Source organism: Oncorhynchus kisutch, linkage group LG28, assembly GCF_002021735.2.
Source record: "Oncorhynchus kisutch isolate 150728-3 linkage group LG28, Okis_V2, whole genome shotgun sequence".
NCBI lineage: Eukaryota > Metazoa > Chordata > Actinopteri > Salmoniformes > Salmonidae > Oncorhynchus > Oncorhynchus kisutch.
Genome location: NC_034201.2, coordinates 17877468 through 17894757, shown reverse-complemented (window position 1 = coordinate 17894757; position 17290 = coordinate 17877468). Strand labels below are relative to the sequence as shown.

At 41.1% G+C, this 17290-nt stretch overlaps 1 protein-coding gene across 3 annotated transcripts in view; it reads right to left on the bottom strand.

Annotated features, from left to right (window-relative positions):
* Positions 1-13317, bottom strand: part of LOC109875656 (phospholipase D2) — a 37423-nt gene extending 24106 nt beyond the window's left edge. The window contains exons 1-16 of one of the 3 annotated variants that reach the window (XM_020468059.2): positions 13216-13317; positions 13032-13110; positions 9035-9188; positions 8753-8883; positions 8477-8619; positions 8213-8306; positions 7873-7938; positions 7738-7796; positions 7378-7623; positions 5965-6108; positions 5777-5860; positions 5331-5409; positions 4715-4825; positions 4067-4276; positions 3755-3938; positions 3504-3622 (exon numbers count right to left, since the gene is read on the bottom strand). In XM_020468059.2, coding sequence (XP_020323648.1) covers positions 3504-3622; positions 3755-3938; positions 4067-4276; positions 4715-4825; positions 5331-5409; positions 5777-5860; positions 5965-6108; positions 7378-7623; positions 7738-7796; positions 7873-7938; positions 8213-8306; positions 8477-8619; positions 8753-8883; positions 9035-9176 — 1812 coding nt within the window. In that variant the 5' untranslated portion in view covers positions 9177-9188; positions 13032-13110; positions 13216-13317. The other 2 variants (XM_020468058.2, XM_020468060.2) reach the window with 2 other exon arrangements.
* Between the last annotated feature and the right edge of the window lie 3973 nt (positions 13318-17290).

The following is a 17290-nucleotide window of genomic DNA, read 5'->3' as shown; positions in this document are numbered from 1 at the left end:
TTTTTCAGCTGTTTGAAGCTGGTGTGCAAACCCGAAAGTAAGACGCAAAAACAAAATGGGAAGCATAGAAATAGCGCACATAGAACATATCTACCGCTTCTTAGACTTGCTTTTAATGAGAATGACAGATCTAAAACTAACTTTTATTACATATTGCAGCTTTAAAAAGGTGCATTATACAACATTTCAACAACATGTGAAGAAAGGAAATGAGCTATTTTAACCTTTAAATTTGGCCAAAAGGTATTGGCCTTAATGGCACAGGTGGTTTGCTTGCATACCTGCAAGGGTGGATGATTTAAACCCTGGTCTGCTGCCCTCTAATAGCTCAAATCAGTTATGTTTAGAATTTACCATGGACAGTCAAAAGTAATTGTCTGCAGTTTTCAGAAGATGAATAGCTCAATTGACTGTGACAGTCTTACATTGTAAAATGACTCAATGCCCATTGAAAGCACAGTAAAGGAAAACGGTTTTAAGTAATTGACTTTTGAAGGTTGTATAACTCAGCCATTGAGACTAAACAAATATATTCCCATGTACACTTAGAGCTGCGTCAGTAGGTTGACTGGTGAGCTTAATGTGGCTCATTTGATCATCAGATTCTAAACACTGATGTTTAGAGTCCCACAATAAGAGTGAAAACACTCATATTTGATGTAAACTCTACATGGTTGTGTTCTGGGAGTGTCACTGAGTAGGTGGATACTCCATTACGTGAGTGCAACATCCATAGGGTTAGGCTGTACAGTGCATATACAGTTGAAGTCGGAAGTTTATGCTTGGGGTCATTGTCCATTTAGAAGACCCATTTGCGACCAAGCTACAACTTCCTGACTGATGTCTTGAGATGTTGCTTCAATATATCCACGTAATTTTCCTGCCTCCTGATGCCATCTAGTTTGTGAAGTGCACCAGTCCTTTCTGCAGCAAAGCACCCCCACAACATGATGCTGCCATTCCCGTGCTTCACGGTTGGGATGATGTTCTTCGGCTTACAAGCCTCCCCTTTTTCCTCCAAACATAACAATGGTCATTATGGCCAAACAGTTCTATTTTTGTTTCATCAGACCAGAGGACATTTCAGATGTCATTACAGATGCACATGGTACCTTCAGGCATTTGGAAATTGCTACCAAGGATGAACCAGACTTGTGGAGGTCTACAATTTTTTTCTGAGGTCTTGGATGATTTCTTATGATTTTCCCATGATGTCAAGCAAAGAGGCACTGAGTTTGAAGGTAGGTCTTGAAATACATCCACAGGTACACCTCCAATTGACTCAAATTATGTCAATTAGCCCATCAGAAGCTTCTAAGCCATGACATCATTTTCTGGAATTTTCTGGAATTTTCCAAGCTGTTTAAAGGCACAGTCAACGTGTGTATGTAAACTTCTGACCCACTGGAATTGTGACACAATGAATTATAATTTAAATAATCTGCCTGTAAACAATTGTTGGAAAAATTACTTGTGTCATGCACAAAGTAGATGGCCTAACTGACTTGCCAAAACTATAGTTTGTTAACAAGAAATTTGTGGAGTGGTTCTAAAACGAGTTTTAATGACTCCAACCTAAGTGTATGTAAACTTCCGACTTCAACTGTAAGTATGCTCCCAAAGCAATTCTAAAGTCTAATACATCCAGTGCAATTTCAACTGATTTGAATGATTGTCTTCTGTTGTATTTATATAACATTCCGTTATTGTTTAGCATTAACTAGTCGAAATATGGCATGATTACACTACTTGTATCCGTTTAAATTCACTTTCAATAGTTGTTTTTTATTTTGAATGCAACCCGCAAATTCATCTATTGTGGCTAGCTTCACACAGGTAGAGATGCTGGACATGGGCTAGTCCAGCATCCAAATCAGATCTGCATATACAATCAAGATGGTCAAATGGCAGAGTTGTTCGTTTGGCACTGTTGATCAGCACAGATTTGGATAAAATGTTAAGAAGAAAGGAGAAGGTGGGTATTGGAATCTATTCTAGAAATTCGAAACTGGTGAGTTTTTCTGATGCTAGTAAGCATCCATTTGCACAATGGAGTGCCCAACCGCACTGTATACATGTGCATTTGTTTCAGTGAAATATGGCTAGCTTTTACCTTAGCTTGGACTATGGATTAGCTAGCCAGCTAGTGTTACAAAATACCATTGTTTGCATTCTAAGGTAACAGCATGACCATTTGCCCAAAATTTGGTGTTGGTTTTGAACTGCTGTACATTAGCAAAGACAGTACAGTATGAAGATAGGCTAAAACTGCTTCTCCAATAGAAATCCCCGATCACACTTATAGGCGACTTCATGGCGAAGTTTTCTAGCTATGCTCATGCGTAGAAACACATCATCGGGTCTAGCGCCGAAATGCGCATTTGCAGGCCGTGAAATCGAAGGCACCCGTACGAAAAAAGATTGCAGTAAGAGTGCAGGATAACTGCAGAATGCCGCAACTGCTGTGTCCAAATAACAGTTTTTTTTACTGCAGTAATGTTGCAGTCCAAAATACCACAGTCGAATGCATTTTACTGCAGTTTCAAAACTGCAATCTTTTTTGTAAGTGCACTCCCTCGATAAAGTTGTTTTTGACAAATGAAAACATGTCAGTTTGTCCCTTTCACGAGATTGGTGTAATAAAATGTTCAACTACTGGAATCTCAGTTGTGCCTTTAGATTTCGAGAAAATAAACTGCTAAGGAAGAATATTTCACTTCTCTCATTGACTTCTCAAACCCCAAACCCTGGCTTGGTCTGATTGTTTCGCAAGCGTTCCCGTAAGTCTCGCGATGTTGCGCCTCTGCGTTTAGAAACTCTGTGACGTTAGGTAGATAGCTATGTTTTGTTGGAAAATGTAGGACTGGCATTTGATGGGCTCCCGAGTGACGCAGTGGTCTAAGGCACTGCATCTCAGAGGCATCAATACAGACCCTGGTTCAATTCCAGGCTGAATCACAACTGGCCGTGATTGGGAGTCCAATAGGGCGGCGCACAATTGGCCCAGCATCATCCGGGTTAGGGGAGGGTTTGGCCGGGATGTCCTTGTCCCATCGTGCTCTATCGACTCCTTGTGGTGGGTCGGGCACGTGCACGCTGACTTCGGTCGCCAGTTGTACGTTGTTTCCTTTGACACATTGGTGTGGCTGGCATCTGGGTTTAGTGAGCAGTGCAGCTTGGAAAAGTTGTGTTTTGGAGGATGCATGGCTCTCAACCTTTGCCTCTCCCGAGTCTTTACGGCAATTGCAGCGATGGGACAATTGGATATCACAAGAATTGTGGGGGGGGGGGGGGGGGGGGGGGGGACAAACTGTTTTTGCTTTGTCATTATGGGGTATTGTGTGTAGATTGATGAGGGGGGAAACAATTGAATCCATTTTAGAATAAGGCTGTAACATAACAAAATGTGGAAAAAGGTCAAGGGGTCTGAATACTTTCTGAATGCACATCAAAGTAAAGTCATGAAAGAAAGATCCTTAGGAACCTCTTATTTGGGTTCTGACCTTGGCAAAGTTCCAGCGCTGGATGAAGTGGCGGGCCACATCCCTGGCAGCTTTGCCGTGGAGTGCAGCAGACAAGTCACGCCACGGCATACGGGGCACCTCAGTGCGGTCAATGTTGTCTGGGGAACAAAGGACTTTACATTTAAGAATGAGCCCTCTTGGGTGTGTTGTGTATGCATGTACGTGTGTGTTAGTGAGTGCGGGAGTAATAGGGGGATTATGAATTGAGCTATCGTGTGTGCATACTGTACCTTCGAATGGGCGGTCCAGTTGGACCCAGTCCTTCCTGATGAAGTTGCTGTAGTCCTTGCCAAGCCACAACTGGGTGTTGTTCTTCAGGTCCACATGGTTGACCTCCTTGACCTCCTCTGGCTCTGTAGGCTTTGGATCCTGGGCGAAGTCTGACCCATCCACCTGGTCACCCGAATCAGCTGCCTAGGGGGCAGAGTAGGACAGTCTGGTATTTAAGTCACCGCTCAACACCAGGTAACACTGAACTATGGATTACCAGAACAGAACAACACAAGAGAAAGATTCATCTTGACTGTCTTGAGGTGTCTCACTTCTGGCTCAGCCAGTGGAGCCTTTGGTTCTTCTTCAGAGATATGATTGGTTGTCTCCGTATCAGTCAACCGGTACTGACTGTCGTCCCACCTCCCAAAGGCCAGGTCCAAGCCTCCCACAAAAGCCACTGATTGGTCAATGGCCACCATCTTCTCATGATGGGCCCACAGAAACACCACCGCGGACATGTGGTTGGGGTGTCGCATCACCTGTTGGGAAGATGTTAGGGAAGCTAAGGACACAAATCTAATAAAGTTTTGAATTTAAATTAAAATACCCAGATTAACATAACATAGTAATGAAAGCATGAGGATGTGTATGATTCCTCTGTTTAGTGGGGCGGCAGGGTAACCTAGTGGTTAGAGCGTTGGACTAGTAATCAAAAGGTTGCAAGTTCTAATCCCCGAGCTGACAAGGTACAAATCTGTCGTTCTGCCCCTGAACAGGCAGTTAACCCACTGTTCCTAGGCCGTCATTGAAAATAAGAATTTGTTCTTAACTGACTTGCCTAGTAAAATAAAGGTAAAGTAAAGTAAGTGTGACAATGTGCTACAATGTTATGACTAAGAGCCAGCTATGTGGATTGGTTTTTCAGGTGTAAAGCACCACCTGACTGCAGAGCAAAGATTGGAGCGTCTCAGACAGACCTTGATGTTGGGGTGCATGTCCATCAGTGTCCTCTTGCTGTGGCCACTGTTGATGCCCAGGGCCATTTCCACCTCCTTGTACAGGAGCACACATACTTTGACACCTTGTTCCTACACAGAGAAAAGAAAGGATGGATATACACAGAAGGTAGTCTGGCTGATACCAAAGTCCTTCTGACTTCAGAGTCTGGAAAGGCTGTTTTGATGTTGTCGGCACGATGCGTTGATAATGAAGGGGGCTGTGCTGTTACTGGTTGGGTCTCCTCAGTGTCTTTCTCACTCAAATGCCCACAGGCACAGCCACACACATCCCCAGAGTGCCACCCCCTTCCATTACAACTGTTTGATTTTCAAACCAAACAATCTCAACCCCCCAGGAAAAAATTATATTCCAGAGAACCAACCAACCAATCAAGATTTCATTAAGCCTCCTTTTCAGACCAGTGGGTCACAGCTGTGTGGTCATGAGGTACGCTTTTGCCAGGCTACACAGAAGGTGGAAAGGATGAGGAAAGGAGGGATTAACCTTCAGTGCATTCAGAGGAGAGGAGGGAGGAGAGGTAAAAGGGAGACTAGAAACATGTTGATAGGAGAAAGTTGGGAAGTCGATTCGTACTGCTTTGCGTTTGAGGATCTGGTCCAGGCGCCAGTATGTGTCTGTAGCTGGCCTCTTCAGGAAAACCTCTGGGCTGAGCCTGGGAGGGAGGGAAAGACATATTCACCATGCAATGTTAACCATGTCTCTATTTACACTGTGTCCTGCTATTGACAGACTAATTAGAAACAAACCTAATACATGTTGCAAACAGTGATCTCCGTTGATATTGAGATCAAATACTTGTTTTGTTTGCTGTATGCTCTTATTTAGCTCACGGCAGAGCTATTTTCTACAGTATAATGTATATGGCTCTGGATAACCACTCTCTATAATTATGGAGAGCACTGTGCTTATTACATCAGTACAAGTCTTGGAACACACAGTAGGCTTACTAGTCATAGAGATATACTGTATAATAATAGAATGTTCAAATATATTTATATGGTGCTAGCTCTGCTCCTCACCACCAGTCTGTGATGAAGATCTCCTCCTTGGCCTGCTCCAGAGCATCAGCCAGGTCTGCAAAGTAGCCACTTCCATTTACATACCTTTAATATGACCAATTCATAAACAGAGACTTTACATTTAAGTTAAGGGTGTATACAGCATGTACACATACCACATTATCATCTAATTGGAAGCAACATCTGACCATTTAGTGAGTGTGTTCTCCCGTGGCGGGGCAAAGCCCCCAAAGCGTTGGACCTGGAGGAATTCACAGGGCTCAGCCAGCCTATTGATCTCATGGCTCCACCAGTGAGCCTGTCTGTAGCTGTTACATTTGATGACCAGATTCCTACACACAGAAAAAACACTCATGTAAGAACACAATAGGGATGGGCACGGTTATTCGAATATCCGAACAGATGTTATTATTTGATTACTTGGGAGAGTAATCATTTTTTATAAAAAGGCTTTGTCTATTATTATTTTTTAAGGCTTTGTCCAAAATTAAATTATCTGATATTGCGAAATCTTTTTTTAAATTTAACCTTTATTTAACTAGGCAAGTCAGTTAAGAACAAATTCTTATTCTACAATGACGGCCTCTCCCAGCCAAACCCTCCCCTAACCCAGACGACGCTGGGCCAATTGTGTGCCGTCCTATGGGACTCCCGATCACGGCCGGTTGTGATACAGCTCGGGATCGAACCAGGGTCTATAGTGACACCTCTAGCACTGAGATGCAGTGCCTTAGACAGCTGCACCACTCGGCGGCCTACAAGAATAGACCATTACAGCCAAAATGGTAATAAAACATCAGTTTTATGAGTGTGCCGCATAAAAAAGACAAACCAGTAGCTTACACACGTTTCACACTGGTTTTAAATGTCTTTGGTTTCACACATGTAGCTTGTTGTTATTGTCAGTCAAACAAAGCGGAGCTACATTCAGAGGCTTCAAGTGTAGCAAGTGAAGTGGGCGACTTCTAACCAATGCAAAATGGAATTAAACTTATGGAAATAAAAAGGCTAAATGAAAAGGAGTAGGCTATAATGATGAACCAACAGGTAGGCTGTGGTTTCATATGAATGGAGTTGTTGTAGACATTGGATGGGGAGTGCAGCAAAATAGCCTCTATTAGCTTTGCTACTTTAGCTAGCTAGCTGGCTAACTTATCTGGCTGCAGTAGCTAGCTATTTCACAACAATTTGATGTAGTCAAGACAGGCCATACCAGACGGTCTGATAGATAGTTTGTCAACTAGTCGGTTTGGCTATTTTCTCTCTCTCCCTCCGTGCACAGCGCACCAACTCTCTCTCGAGTCTCAATTAAAGTAAAACATTTATCGTAATTATTTAAAAACATGTATTTCGACTATCCGGATATCCGAAAAAATATCATGGCATTATTTGAATAATGAGATCATTTCAAATGCCCATCCCGAGAATACACATACACGAGTTTACACAGCGAGACAATACTTGCCCGCACAAATACACAAACAGCTAGGAATTGACTCATAAATAAGAAAAACAGTTATGAATACAAGTGTCTATTTGAGGGTACACTTTTGAGTGTCTGTCGAAAAGTAATCATATTTTGGATTCCACTATGAACTTACCTGGTGAAGTTCTGAATGCAAACCCCATACTTGGTGTCAGTATATGCACGACCCACTTGAACTTTGAACTCCGGGTCAAAGACCAGTACGAAGCAGACGACCCCATTTTCCCGGTTCATATAGAGCAGGAAGGAGTCCTTGACCACCAGCCAGCGCTTTGACCAGCGAAAGCAGAACTGGTGATGACCAATACAGTTCAACCCCTGGATACGGTGACCTCCTGACCTTTTGAAGATGGAACCCTCCCTGAAACACAATGACATCACTCACACAGACATAGAATCAGTCACATTAAAATATACTGAATAACACTGTCATATAACATCACACACACTCTCATAGACTATTAATAGTGCTTACAGGCCTTTGGGTCCAAGCTCACTGACAAAGGAGAGAGCACTGACATCAAGGAATTCCAGCTGGAATCAGAACAAGATATCATCACTGTCTGACAATGAATGGTAATTGGTGTATGTGTGTGCCATCTTAACTCACCATGCCGTGATAGTTCTTACAAAAGGAATTCTCCAGAAGGCCGTTTAGGTATTCCTCAAGGTATTTCTAGAACAGAGAGATCAGAAATCAGAACTGACTGGACCTACATTATCAAATGTCAACTAATCAAATGGTCAGATAGACAGAAGAACCCCTGATAATGATTTTAAAAAGTCACAAGATTGATCCCTCGTTTTTTGTGTGGAGGAAATTATCTACAACTATATAGATGTAAGACTGAGTGATGTGTGGCTCTCTGTCTCCATGTGTACCATGGCGTTTATCAGTGTCTGTCTTTTTGTATACAGTATGTGTGGTTCCATGGTTGTAAGAGTGATACCGGTTTGCTGGAAGTTCGTCTCATTCTCTCAGTCCCGTGTAGACTTGGCATCTCCTCTGTCATAGCCCTCAGTTGTGCTCTCTGGGCTGCAAATCTAAAAATAAACATTTTAATATGCTAAACGTTTTACTGCTTAAAGTCGTACCAAAATCACAACAGGCCTTCACTCTGATTTGAAGTGCATCCCCTCTAAACAAATTATTCTCAGCACAGATAATGGGTTGATTTGCATGTCTGAGCTCCGATTGGTGCTCTGAATCGGACCTTCCCAGAGGCAGGAAGTGGGCCATCATCTTGTGCTTGTAGAGGTCACGGTGCAGCTCCTGGAAGTGCTTGTACTTCCTTTTAACCGTCCAGGTGAACTTGCCATGGGTCAGCTTCACAGTGTACAGAGTGCACACACGGACCTGGAAGAGAAAACATGCCATTGACTTGTGTAGTCTACACATAATGTAAACATGTGCTCATGTGGAAAGGTACAGGTGTGCATATAATATACAGACACATGAATAAACACTATGTACACACACACACACACACCTTGGAGCGCGTAGTGTATCTCTCGGTGCTGTCCACTCTGCAGATGACTGGAGTCCCAGGCAGTAACACAGGCACACCTGCCTCCTTCACATCAAGCAGATGATGGACCACCAGGAAGGGACGACTTTCCTCTGTGGGGAGATCAGATGCCACAGGCAATCTATTACAGAATAATTCAATACCACTACTGAAGTCTTATCAGTCTAATGTGATGTAAAGGTATTTGGATGGAGGGAATAAAACATTATAGGCTACATCAACAACTAGGGTCTGTGTCCTCACCTCCTTCCCTCATGAGGCCATCCAGCTCTTCCTTGCTCAGCTCACAGTCGTCCGTGATGAAGTGCTTTGTCTTTTGGGCCACCGCCGCTCCCCCATCTGGACATGGAGGGGTATTGCAGCATGCTGGTGCTGGACTGGCCATTGTGCTCTATCCCTTTCATCACAAAGAAAAATTCCACTAAATATGAATCACATTCCATCACCATAATCTTTCAAACATCTCACTATAGTATCCAGAAAAAAACTTTAATCTAGCTGAATTTACTGTATTACATAGAAAATACTTGACAATAGTGGAACTGTACAATGCAATGACAGCCATTCAGACTAATTGCAGGCCTGTGTCAATAAGGCCGAGAATTTTTTCAGACACGTTATCTATGAAGTACATTACATTAAAGGCCACCTAACACAGATGACTATAAATAGTGGGGAGAACTGATCTATGAACTAGGAGAGACTGGGGCTTCATGTGTCTAAATATAATCCTGGGACCTCTCAAGTGCCTCAGACACTGCAGTGAACCAGATAACACCGATCACACACCACCACACCATCCGAAGAGGAACAAATGACATGATAACAGCATCAAAAAGTACAATCGTGTGTTGGTGGTGTATACCTGGTTTTATCATCAGCGGTGTGACACATAAGAAGTCTTGGAGGGAGCACACACATTGAGAGAGAAGGGTCTGTGCAAATGCGTGTGGGAAGAGGGATCTGATTGGATGAGTAGATTTTGTTTCCAGGGCAACCAAGTCCAAGGTGAAACAAAATCGAGAGAGAGAGAGAGCGATGCATTGACAAAATGTGCATCACTGTCTCCACGTCTCTTACTATGCAGAGTATCAGCCTAGCTCTGACAGTGGTCTTGGTACTGTATCTACATTGTCTTTGCTGTAATGCAGGACAGATTCTAGTAAGCTGTACAAGTCTCACCATAGGGACTGTCACTAGGGGCCCTACAGTGGTTCCTAATTCCCAGCATAAACCTATACCCACTGGTGAGTTTGTGCTGTAGGCTTATTCTGAGTCATGGATAAAGAAACATTTGTTGTTTTCATTTGGAGGGAAACATTTCTGAATTGTGGATGGGTCAACACACCAAAACATGAGGGGTGAAATGTTATTAAGTGTGCACACTGGACACTGCACAGCAAATTACAATCCTAAAGTTCACTCTATTGATTTCTCTAGGTAGCATCTTGTCATCTATGGATAAATGGCAATTGCAGAACAAACAAAAACATTTACAGCACAAGGAAACATAAAAAGCATTTAAATCCATGGATTTCTGCCAATTTGGTGGCTCCAAAATGATTGCAAAACAAACTACCGTGTAATCAAAATCTACAATCAGCCAGATATTTGCTTAATTTATGACACCATAATCAACATTCTCTAGAAAATATCTACTGTCTAGCCAGTCAGTCATTCAAATGACAAAATGATAGGCCTGTTGCCTACTATAGATTTCCCCACTGAAGCCATCATTCTATTTTCCATAGCCTCCACCCATTCCCCCTGCAGTTAAATATAAGTTCCAAAGCCCTCTAGAAAAAACGGAACATCTTGGCATGTGAGTGGGACTCAGGGGTAGACGTAACATAGTAAATGAAAATCAGGGACGTTGAAATTAGCATATGTTACGTTTCGTATTGTATGTATTAATTTGTGGATTTCCATCATCACATTTTGTATAATATAGAGCAGGTTCCCCAACTGGCGGTCCAGGTTTTATTTGGCCCCCCAAGTTTTCTGAGATTTTTTATTGTTGGACATAAGACTGAAAACACCAGGAAATCAGCTCCTAATGATTTTAAGTTTGGAAATCTGTTCATGTATTGCCACGCATAATAAAGAGGCATATATGATCGTATATAAATGTAAGCAAGGTTTGAAATGATTATGTTTCAATCAAATATTATATCTGTTCAGGTTTCTTGCGGTCAATTTGCATTCTACAAATTATTTGTAATTATGTTTTGGCCTCTGACCATCTGCTCAAGAAAAAAGAAACTGCCCGCAGCTGAATCTAGTTGATGATCCCTGATATAAGGTGTCCAATCAAAAACATATTTTGATCAATGAGTGAAATAATATGTTAATTGTGTAGATAATGGCCTAAGAAACCAATGGTCCAAACCTCATGTCTCTATCATAATCCATTCAAAACTAAGTGGCGTTTTTACCTTTGTAGGATTGTCAACAATAGGGTGACTAAACTCAAAGGAGACCACAGACAAAGTGGCAAAAATCTGAGAAATAGTATCGCATCATCTAGACTGGATGCTGTCCGAGAAATAAGGTTACCTGACAGGCTCACCATTGAACTCAACATCTTTCTTCTCAAATGAGGATGACATAAATCAATAAGAGGTAAGATAGATATAGATTGTGATATGACATGTATTTTGATATTTTAGTATATGCTCTTCATATTAATGCAAAGTTTGTTCTTTTTCCAAGACTTCTTACAAAAGCAAGCGTATCTCTGAAATGTCAACAGAGCCTTTTAACATTTAATTCAGCTCGTGTCATGCTAATTATGCTATTTGCGACCCGCGGAACAACTTGGATGACGATGACCACAAAATGTTAAATCCTCATAAGTTTCGGGTGAGAGAACTCCACCGCTCTTTCAATAGAGCTCGGTGCTAATTATCGGATGTATTAGGTTATGAAATCGGACTTTTTGATATAATGTGATATGTTGGAGAAAACTCCACTGAAAGATTCAGAACTATATTTGTCTTGGTAAAATGTATTTAATAGCATAAGGAAGTGAAATGTCATTACCAATGCACATTTTCACCAACTCTGGGCAGAGTGGGTGGACACCGTATATAATGTTACAAATTACAATTCGTATGACATGAATTTGCAATATGTATGATATGTTAAGAATTCCAATTAGTTGTTGCTGTGGTTAAGGTTAGGAGTTAGGTTAAAGGGTTCAGATTAGCTGGCATGCTATGTAGTTGCAAAGTAGCTAAAAAGTTGTAAGTAGTTCCAAAGCTGCTAATTATTTAAAATGCTAAAGTTGTCTGTGATGAGATTTGAACACGCAACTTTGGGTTGCTAGATGTTCATGTTATACACCCACCCAATCACCCTCCTTTCGTTTTTGCCTTAAGGAAACTGATGTTAGAGGGTTCCTCACCCTGAAAGTAGTCTATGGGCCGAGAGAGTAGATTGCACGGTACAGTTATTTAAAAAGCCACTACAAACTTCAGCTAACCTTAGCCACAAGCTAACAATCAATGGAAGTGATGGGGCCATATGAGCATATTTATTTTTAAAAAATAAGAATGTCCAAAACACTGGAAATCAACTAGTTTTATATTACTTAAAGGCGATTTGACTCACATACCCACATCACTTCAATTGACTAACTTGTGGTGGCTAAAGTTAGCTGAAGTTTGTAGTGGCTGTTTAAAGAAAACTGAACCATGGATTACAGTTTCCCCTGGCCCATAGACTACTTTTAGAGTGAGGAACCATTTAACATCAAGTTGTAAAATAGTGAACTACTCCTGTAAGTAACCTTTGGTCTTATGTAACCATACCAAACATAACATATTATACTAATGAGTGGCCGATCCTTTTCATTTACTATATTACGTCTAGATTAGGATACCAGGTTGGAGAACGAAGGCGCAGACAGACTTGGCAATGTGAAACTATAATAAAGTATCCCGTTGAAATGTCGCATAGGTCTTATTAGTATTCTGCATCCGTGCTGTTTTAAACTGTCTAAATCACGATAGTTCCCTTTATAGTGGTATAGAATCACAGAGGATATTCATTTTAGTAGAGGCGTAGCTACTTACTAAAGCATCACATAGAAAAGATCAGGAAGACGAGGGTCAAATTCCATATCCTTGAGCAAAAATATCTTCGTTTTTCTTCCTACTCCCTTCGCCCTAGAAAACTTATCAGTAGAAACTTATCAGTTTTGACGTAAGAGAGAGACGGAAAGCGATACAGTACTTACTCTAAACCTTGCAAATGTAAATGTTCCTTCCGGCTGCATGGTAGGATATATTCCTGAAATCATTCACCGAGAATATCCGCTACAGAAGCACAAATAGTCTGATGATACAATAGTGCGCGATGACTTGTCCAGGTAAACATTGCATCAATGTATCAACAACGTATACATTTTTCTTTCACATTACCTAGCTATTCCATTGTCAAAGAAAATGTCGCATAGTGCCTGACGTAGCAGGCAGCAGCACTCCAGTTGAAGACAGATTGTACAGTCAGCAGCACAACAGTAGTTAACCTTTATTTAACTAGGCAAGTCAGTTAAGAACAAATTCTTATTTACAATGAAGACCTACACCGGCCAAACCCAGACGACGTTGGGCCAATGGTGAGCAGCTCTATGGGACTCCCAATTACGGCCAGTTGTGATACAGCCTGGAATCAAACCATTTCTTCTATTAAAATTCAAATATAAAATTGAGAACTAACAATCAACAACTAAATTATAAGAGTTTGGTCCTGTTTATATGATTTTCATTGGTTTTAATTATCAAACGTCTTTGTTGCTTGAGATTTTCTCTATAGAAGAGATGACTTTATTTGAAGTGATCAGCTGCAAACCAGAGGTGATTTGCTGGATATGGCAGGTCTGGTTTTGCTGGAACATGGCAGGTCTGGTTTTGCTGGATATGGCAGGTCTGGTTTTAGTGGCTCTGGCAGGTCTGGTTTTGCTGGATATGGCAGGTCTGGTTTTGCTGGCTCTGGCAGGTCTGGTTTTGCTGGATATGGGAGGTCTGGTTTTGCTGGATATGGCAGGTCTGGTTTTGCTGGATATGACAGGTCTGGTTTTGCTGGATATGGCAGGTCTGGTTTTGCTGGATATGGCAGATCTGGTTTTGCTGGATATGGCAGGTCTGGTTTTGCTGGCTCTGGCAGGTCTGGTTTTGCTGGCTCAAGACATTCCTCCTCCTCATTCACACAAAATGAATGAGTATTGTTGAACTGAGACAAAAAGGACATGTCTCAAATTGGGCTTTGGTCCAGAAGCCAAACCAGAGGAATGTTGGGAGCACATGGTTCCTGAGTGGTGCATCTCAGTGCAAGAGGTGCCACTGCAGTCCCTGGTTCAAATCCAGGCTGCATCACTGTGATTGGGAGTCCCATAGGGCAGCGCACAATTGGCCCAGCGGTGTCCGGTGTAGGCTGTCATTGTAAATAAGAATTTGTTCTTAACTGACTTGCCTAGTTAAATTAAGGTTACATTACAAATGATTAAGGAGACTAGATACCCCTACAGCTGCTGTAAATCCCTTCCTCGCTGTGGAGGAACAAGTCCTAAACATCTGGGAAAATAGCATATTTGATTACCTATTGCTTTTTAACTCTATGAGAGGTTCCAATATTGGGGTAGTAATAGCTTTTTCACTCAGAGATAATTGAATTGGACCTTGTAGTACCTTCTGCAGGGGAATTGGGTCAGTGTTTAAAATACACTATGTGCCACTTTTTTTTATCAAGAACAGTTTTGTTGTATCAAAGTTTGTATCTTAGATTCATTATCAGCTCCCTCATACTTTCAAATGAAACACATGCATGAGAGTTTTGACATTGACATGGATGGATGCACAGAAGTTATTTAGAGTTGTCCAAGTGCTTTCACTCCACAGTGCTGAGGCATAGTCTCTGGAGTTGAAGAACAGAGATTAACTCTGACATCAAATTGAAATGTTTATTTTCTCCCAAAGAAGATCTTTGGGTGAGTCAGCAGACATTGTCTAGTCATAGTGGTCAGTGTCAGACCACACCCTCTACACTCAGTAGAAACAGTCAATTGTGTTGAACCTAAAAGAGATTTTAATCTCAAATTACATTGTAATATTCTAAATACATAAACAAATGTATAGACACAATAGAAAGACCAGAAAATCTTTTGTTATATTAAACCTAATTTCTTGCCCAAAGCAACATCAAAATGTGATCTTGAAGGTGTGTAGCCGATTGATTCACTCAAAAGTAGCATAATTATAGTGGTGTGACCAAGTAGAATGTAGGCTATGCAATGAGATCAAGGTCAGGTCATTTGACCTCACTCATCCAGCCACTCGGGTCATGTGACAGTGTTGATGCCCATTCTGTGTTCTTTTTTTCATAGACTACTTGCACCGTACACACTACACTCCATGATCAGACACTGCTTCCCATTAATATGCCTCGAAAGGTTTAAAGAATACTCTACAGTGAAGCAAAAATGCAACCATGACAGTAGTAGACAAAATGAAGCAATACAGTCGTACTTGCATGTGGAATTGTTGCTGCTGTCTGGTGTTGAAATGTATACTTTGACTTTAATATTAAAACTACCTTCAAATTGTTCTGTTACATGGTAGCATGCTGTGCTGTCGCTCCATTTAATCATCATTGGGAAATTAAACTGTGCTTGGATTCCCAAAGGGCTGGACAAATGATTCTGGCTAAGCCTTGGAATCAGTCAAGCAGTGTTTCTGGAGGCGGTCTGCATTAACCTTCGGCTTCAACATGGTCTTATATTTTAAAAAACATCTCAAACTGCCATTTCAAGATTTAATAGCCACATATTGTATGTGCACCCTCTCAACAATGACCACAAGTCTTTTGATTTAAAAAAGTATTTATTTAATTTTCACAGTATTAATAACAACATAAAATACTAACAGTTATTATGCAGCATTTGTTTGTATAGATGTTTTAAAGATCTTGGATGCAGAGGGACAAGTAAAACACATTACGTTCCAGTAATGGTTTGAATCTCCAATGTTTTTGCTGACTATGTACCATCCAACACATCCTCTTGATGCTAAAACTCCATATTCAATGCCATAATGTAAAACAAACTAATTGTGGATCATGATGATTTGTGTGTGTATGCCAACATCAGGAGCATAGGTTTTTTAATTCTATACAAAAATTAATTGTTTGATTATAACATTTTATAAATGAGGCACCAATTGGGCAGAAAGGAAAGCAAGGCCTCAGTTTAACTTTGAATTAAGTGTCTGGGTCATTGTATCATTATTTGGTACAAGTTAAACAGAACAATTCATTAACCATGTAAATGTATCATGTGTAAAATAAAGTAACTAGCTAAATCTAATGTTCTTAGAGTATTATAGTCTTCTTACATTACAAATTGCATTATATCCATCAGTAAAGACCTGTGTCACATATACATCACCATACAGTGAGATACAATTCTTGTCTGTCTTGTATAGGGTATAGGAGACCTACACCTCATCCTAAGGCAGTGTGAGGGCTGAAACTGAGATCTGGCTTCTTCATTTTGTTCTAACCAAGCAAAGTCCACAGCAGACTTACTGAATTAAACTGCTTTGCCACAAACTGTTAGATATTTTGGCATGTTCATGTCACATGGCTTACTAAAAAATAGAATGCACACGTGTAACAAGAAATGGTTAGGGTAAAACACAAAACACAGTTTGAAATATTTATCAAATAGGATGACATGATATCAAGACGATGCCATTTTCAGTCATCTACTGCCAAAAAGACTAATAAGTAAGCAGTACAGTAGGGAAGTATTCAGACCCCTTGACCTTTTCCACATTTTGTAACATTACAGCCGTACATTCTAAAATTTATTAAATATATATTTTTCATTATCTACACACAATTCCCCATAATGGCAAAGCGAAAAACAGGTTTTAAAAATAAAAAACAGAAATGGCTTATTTATATAAGTATTCAGACCCTTTGCTATGAGATTTGAAATTGAGTTCAGGTGCATCATGTTTCCATTGATCATTCTACAACTTGATTGGAGTCCGCCTGTGGTAAAATCAATTGATTGGACATGATTTGGAACGACACACCTGTCTATATAAGGTCCCACAGTTGACAGTGCATGTCAGAGCAAAAACCAAGCAATGAGGTCGAAGGAATTATCCGTACAGCTCCGAGACAGGATTGTGTCGAGGCACAGATCTGGGGAAGGGTACCAACAAATTTCAGCAGCATTGAAGGTCCCCAAGAACACAGTGGCCTCCAGAAGTTTGGAACCACCAAGACTCTTCCTAGAGCTGGCTGCCGGGCCAAACTGAGCAATCAGAGGAGAAGGGCCTTCGCCAAGGAGGTGACCAAGAACCCAATGGTCACTGACAGAGCGCCAGAGTTCCTCTGTGGAGATTGGAGACCCTTCCAGAAGAACAACTCTCTGCAGCACTCTACCAATCAGGCCTTTATGGTAGAGTGGCCAGACAGAAGCCACTCCTC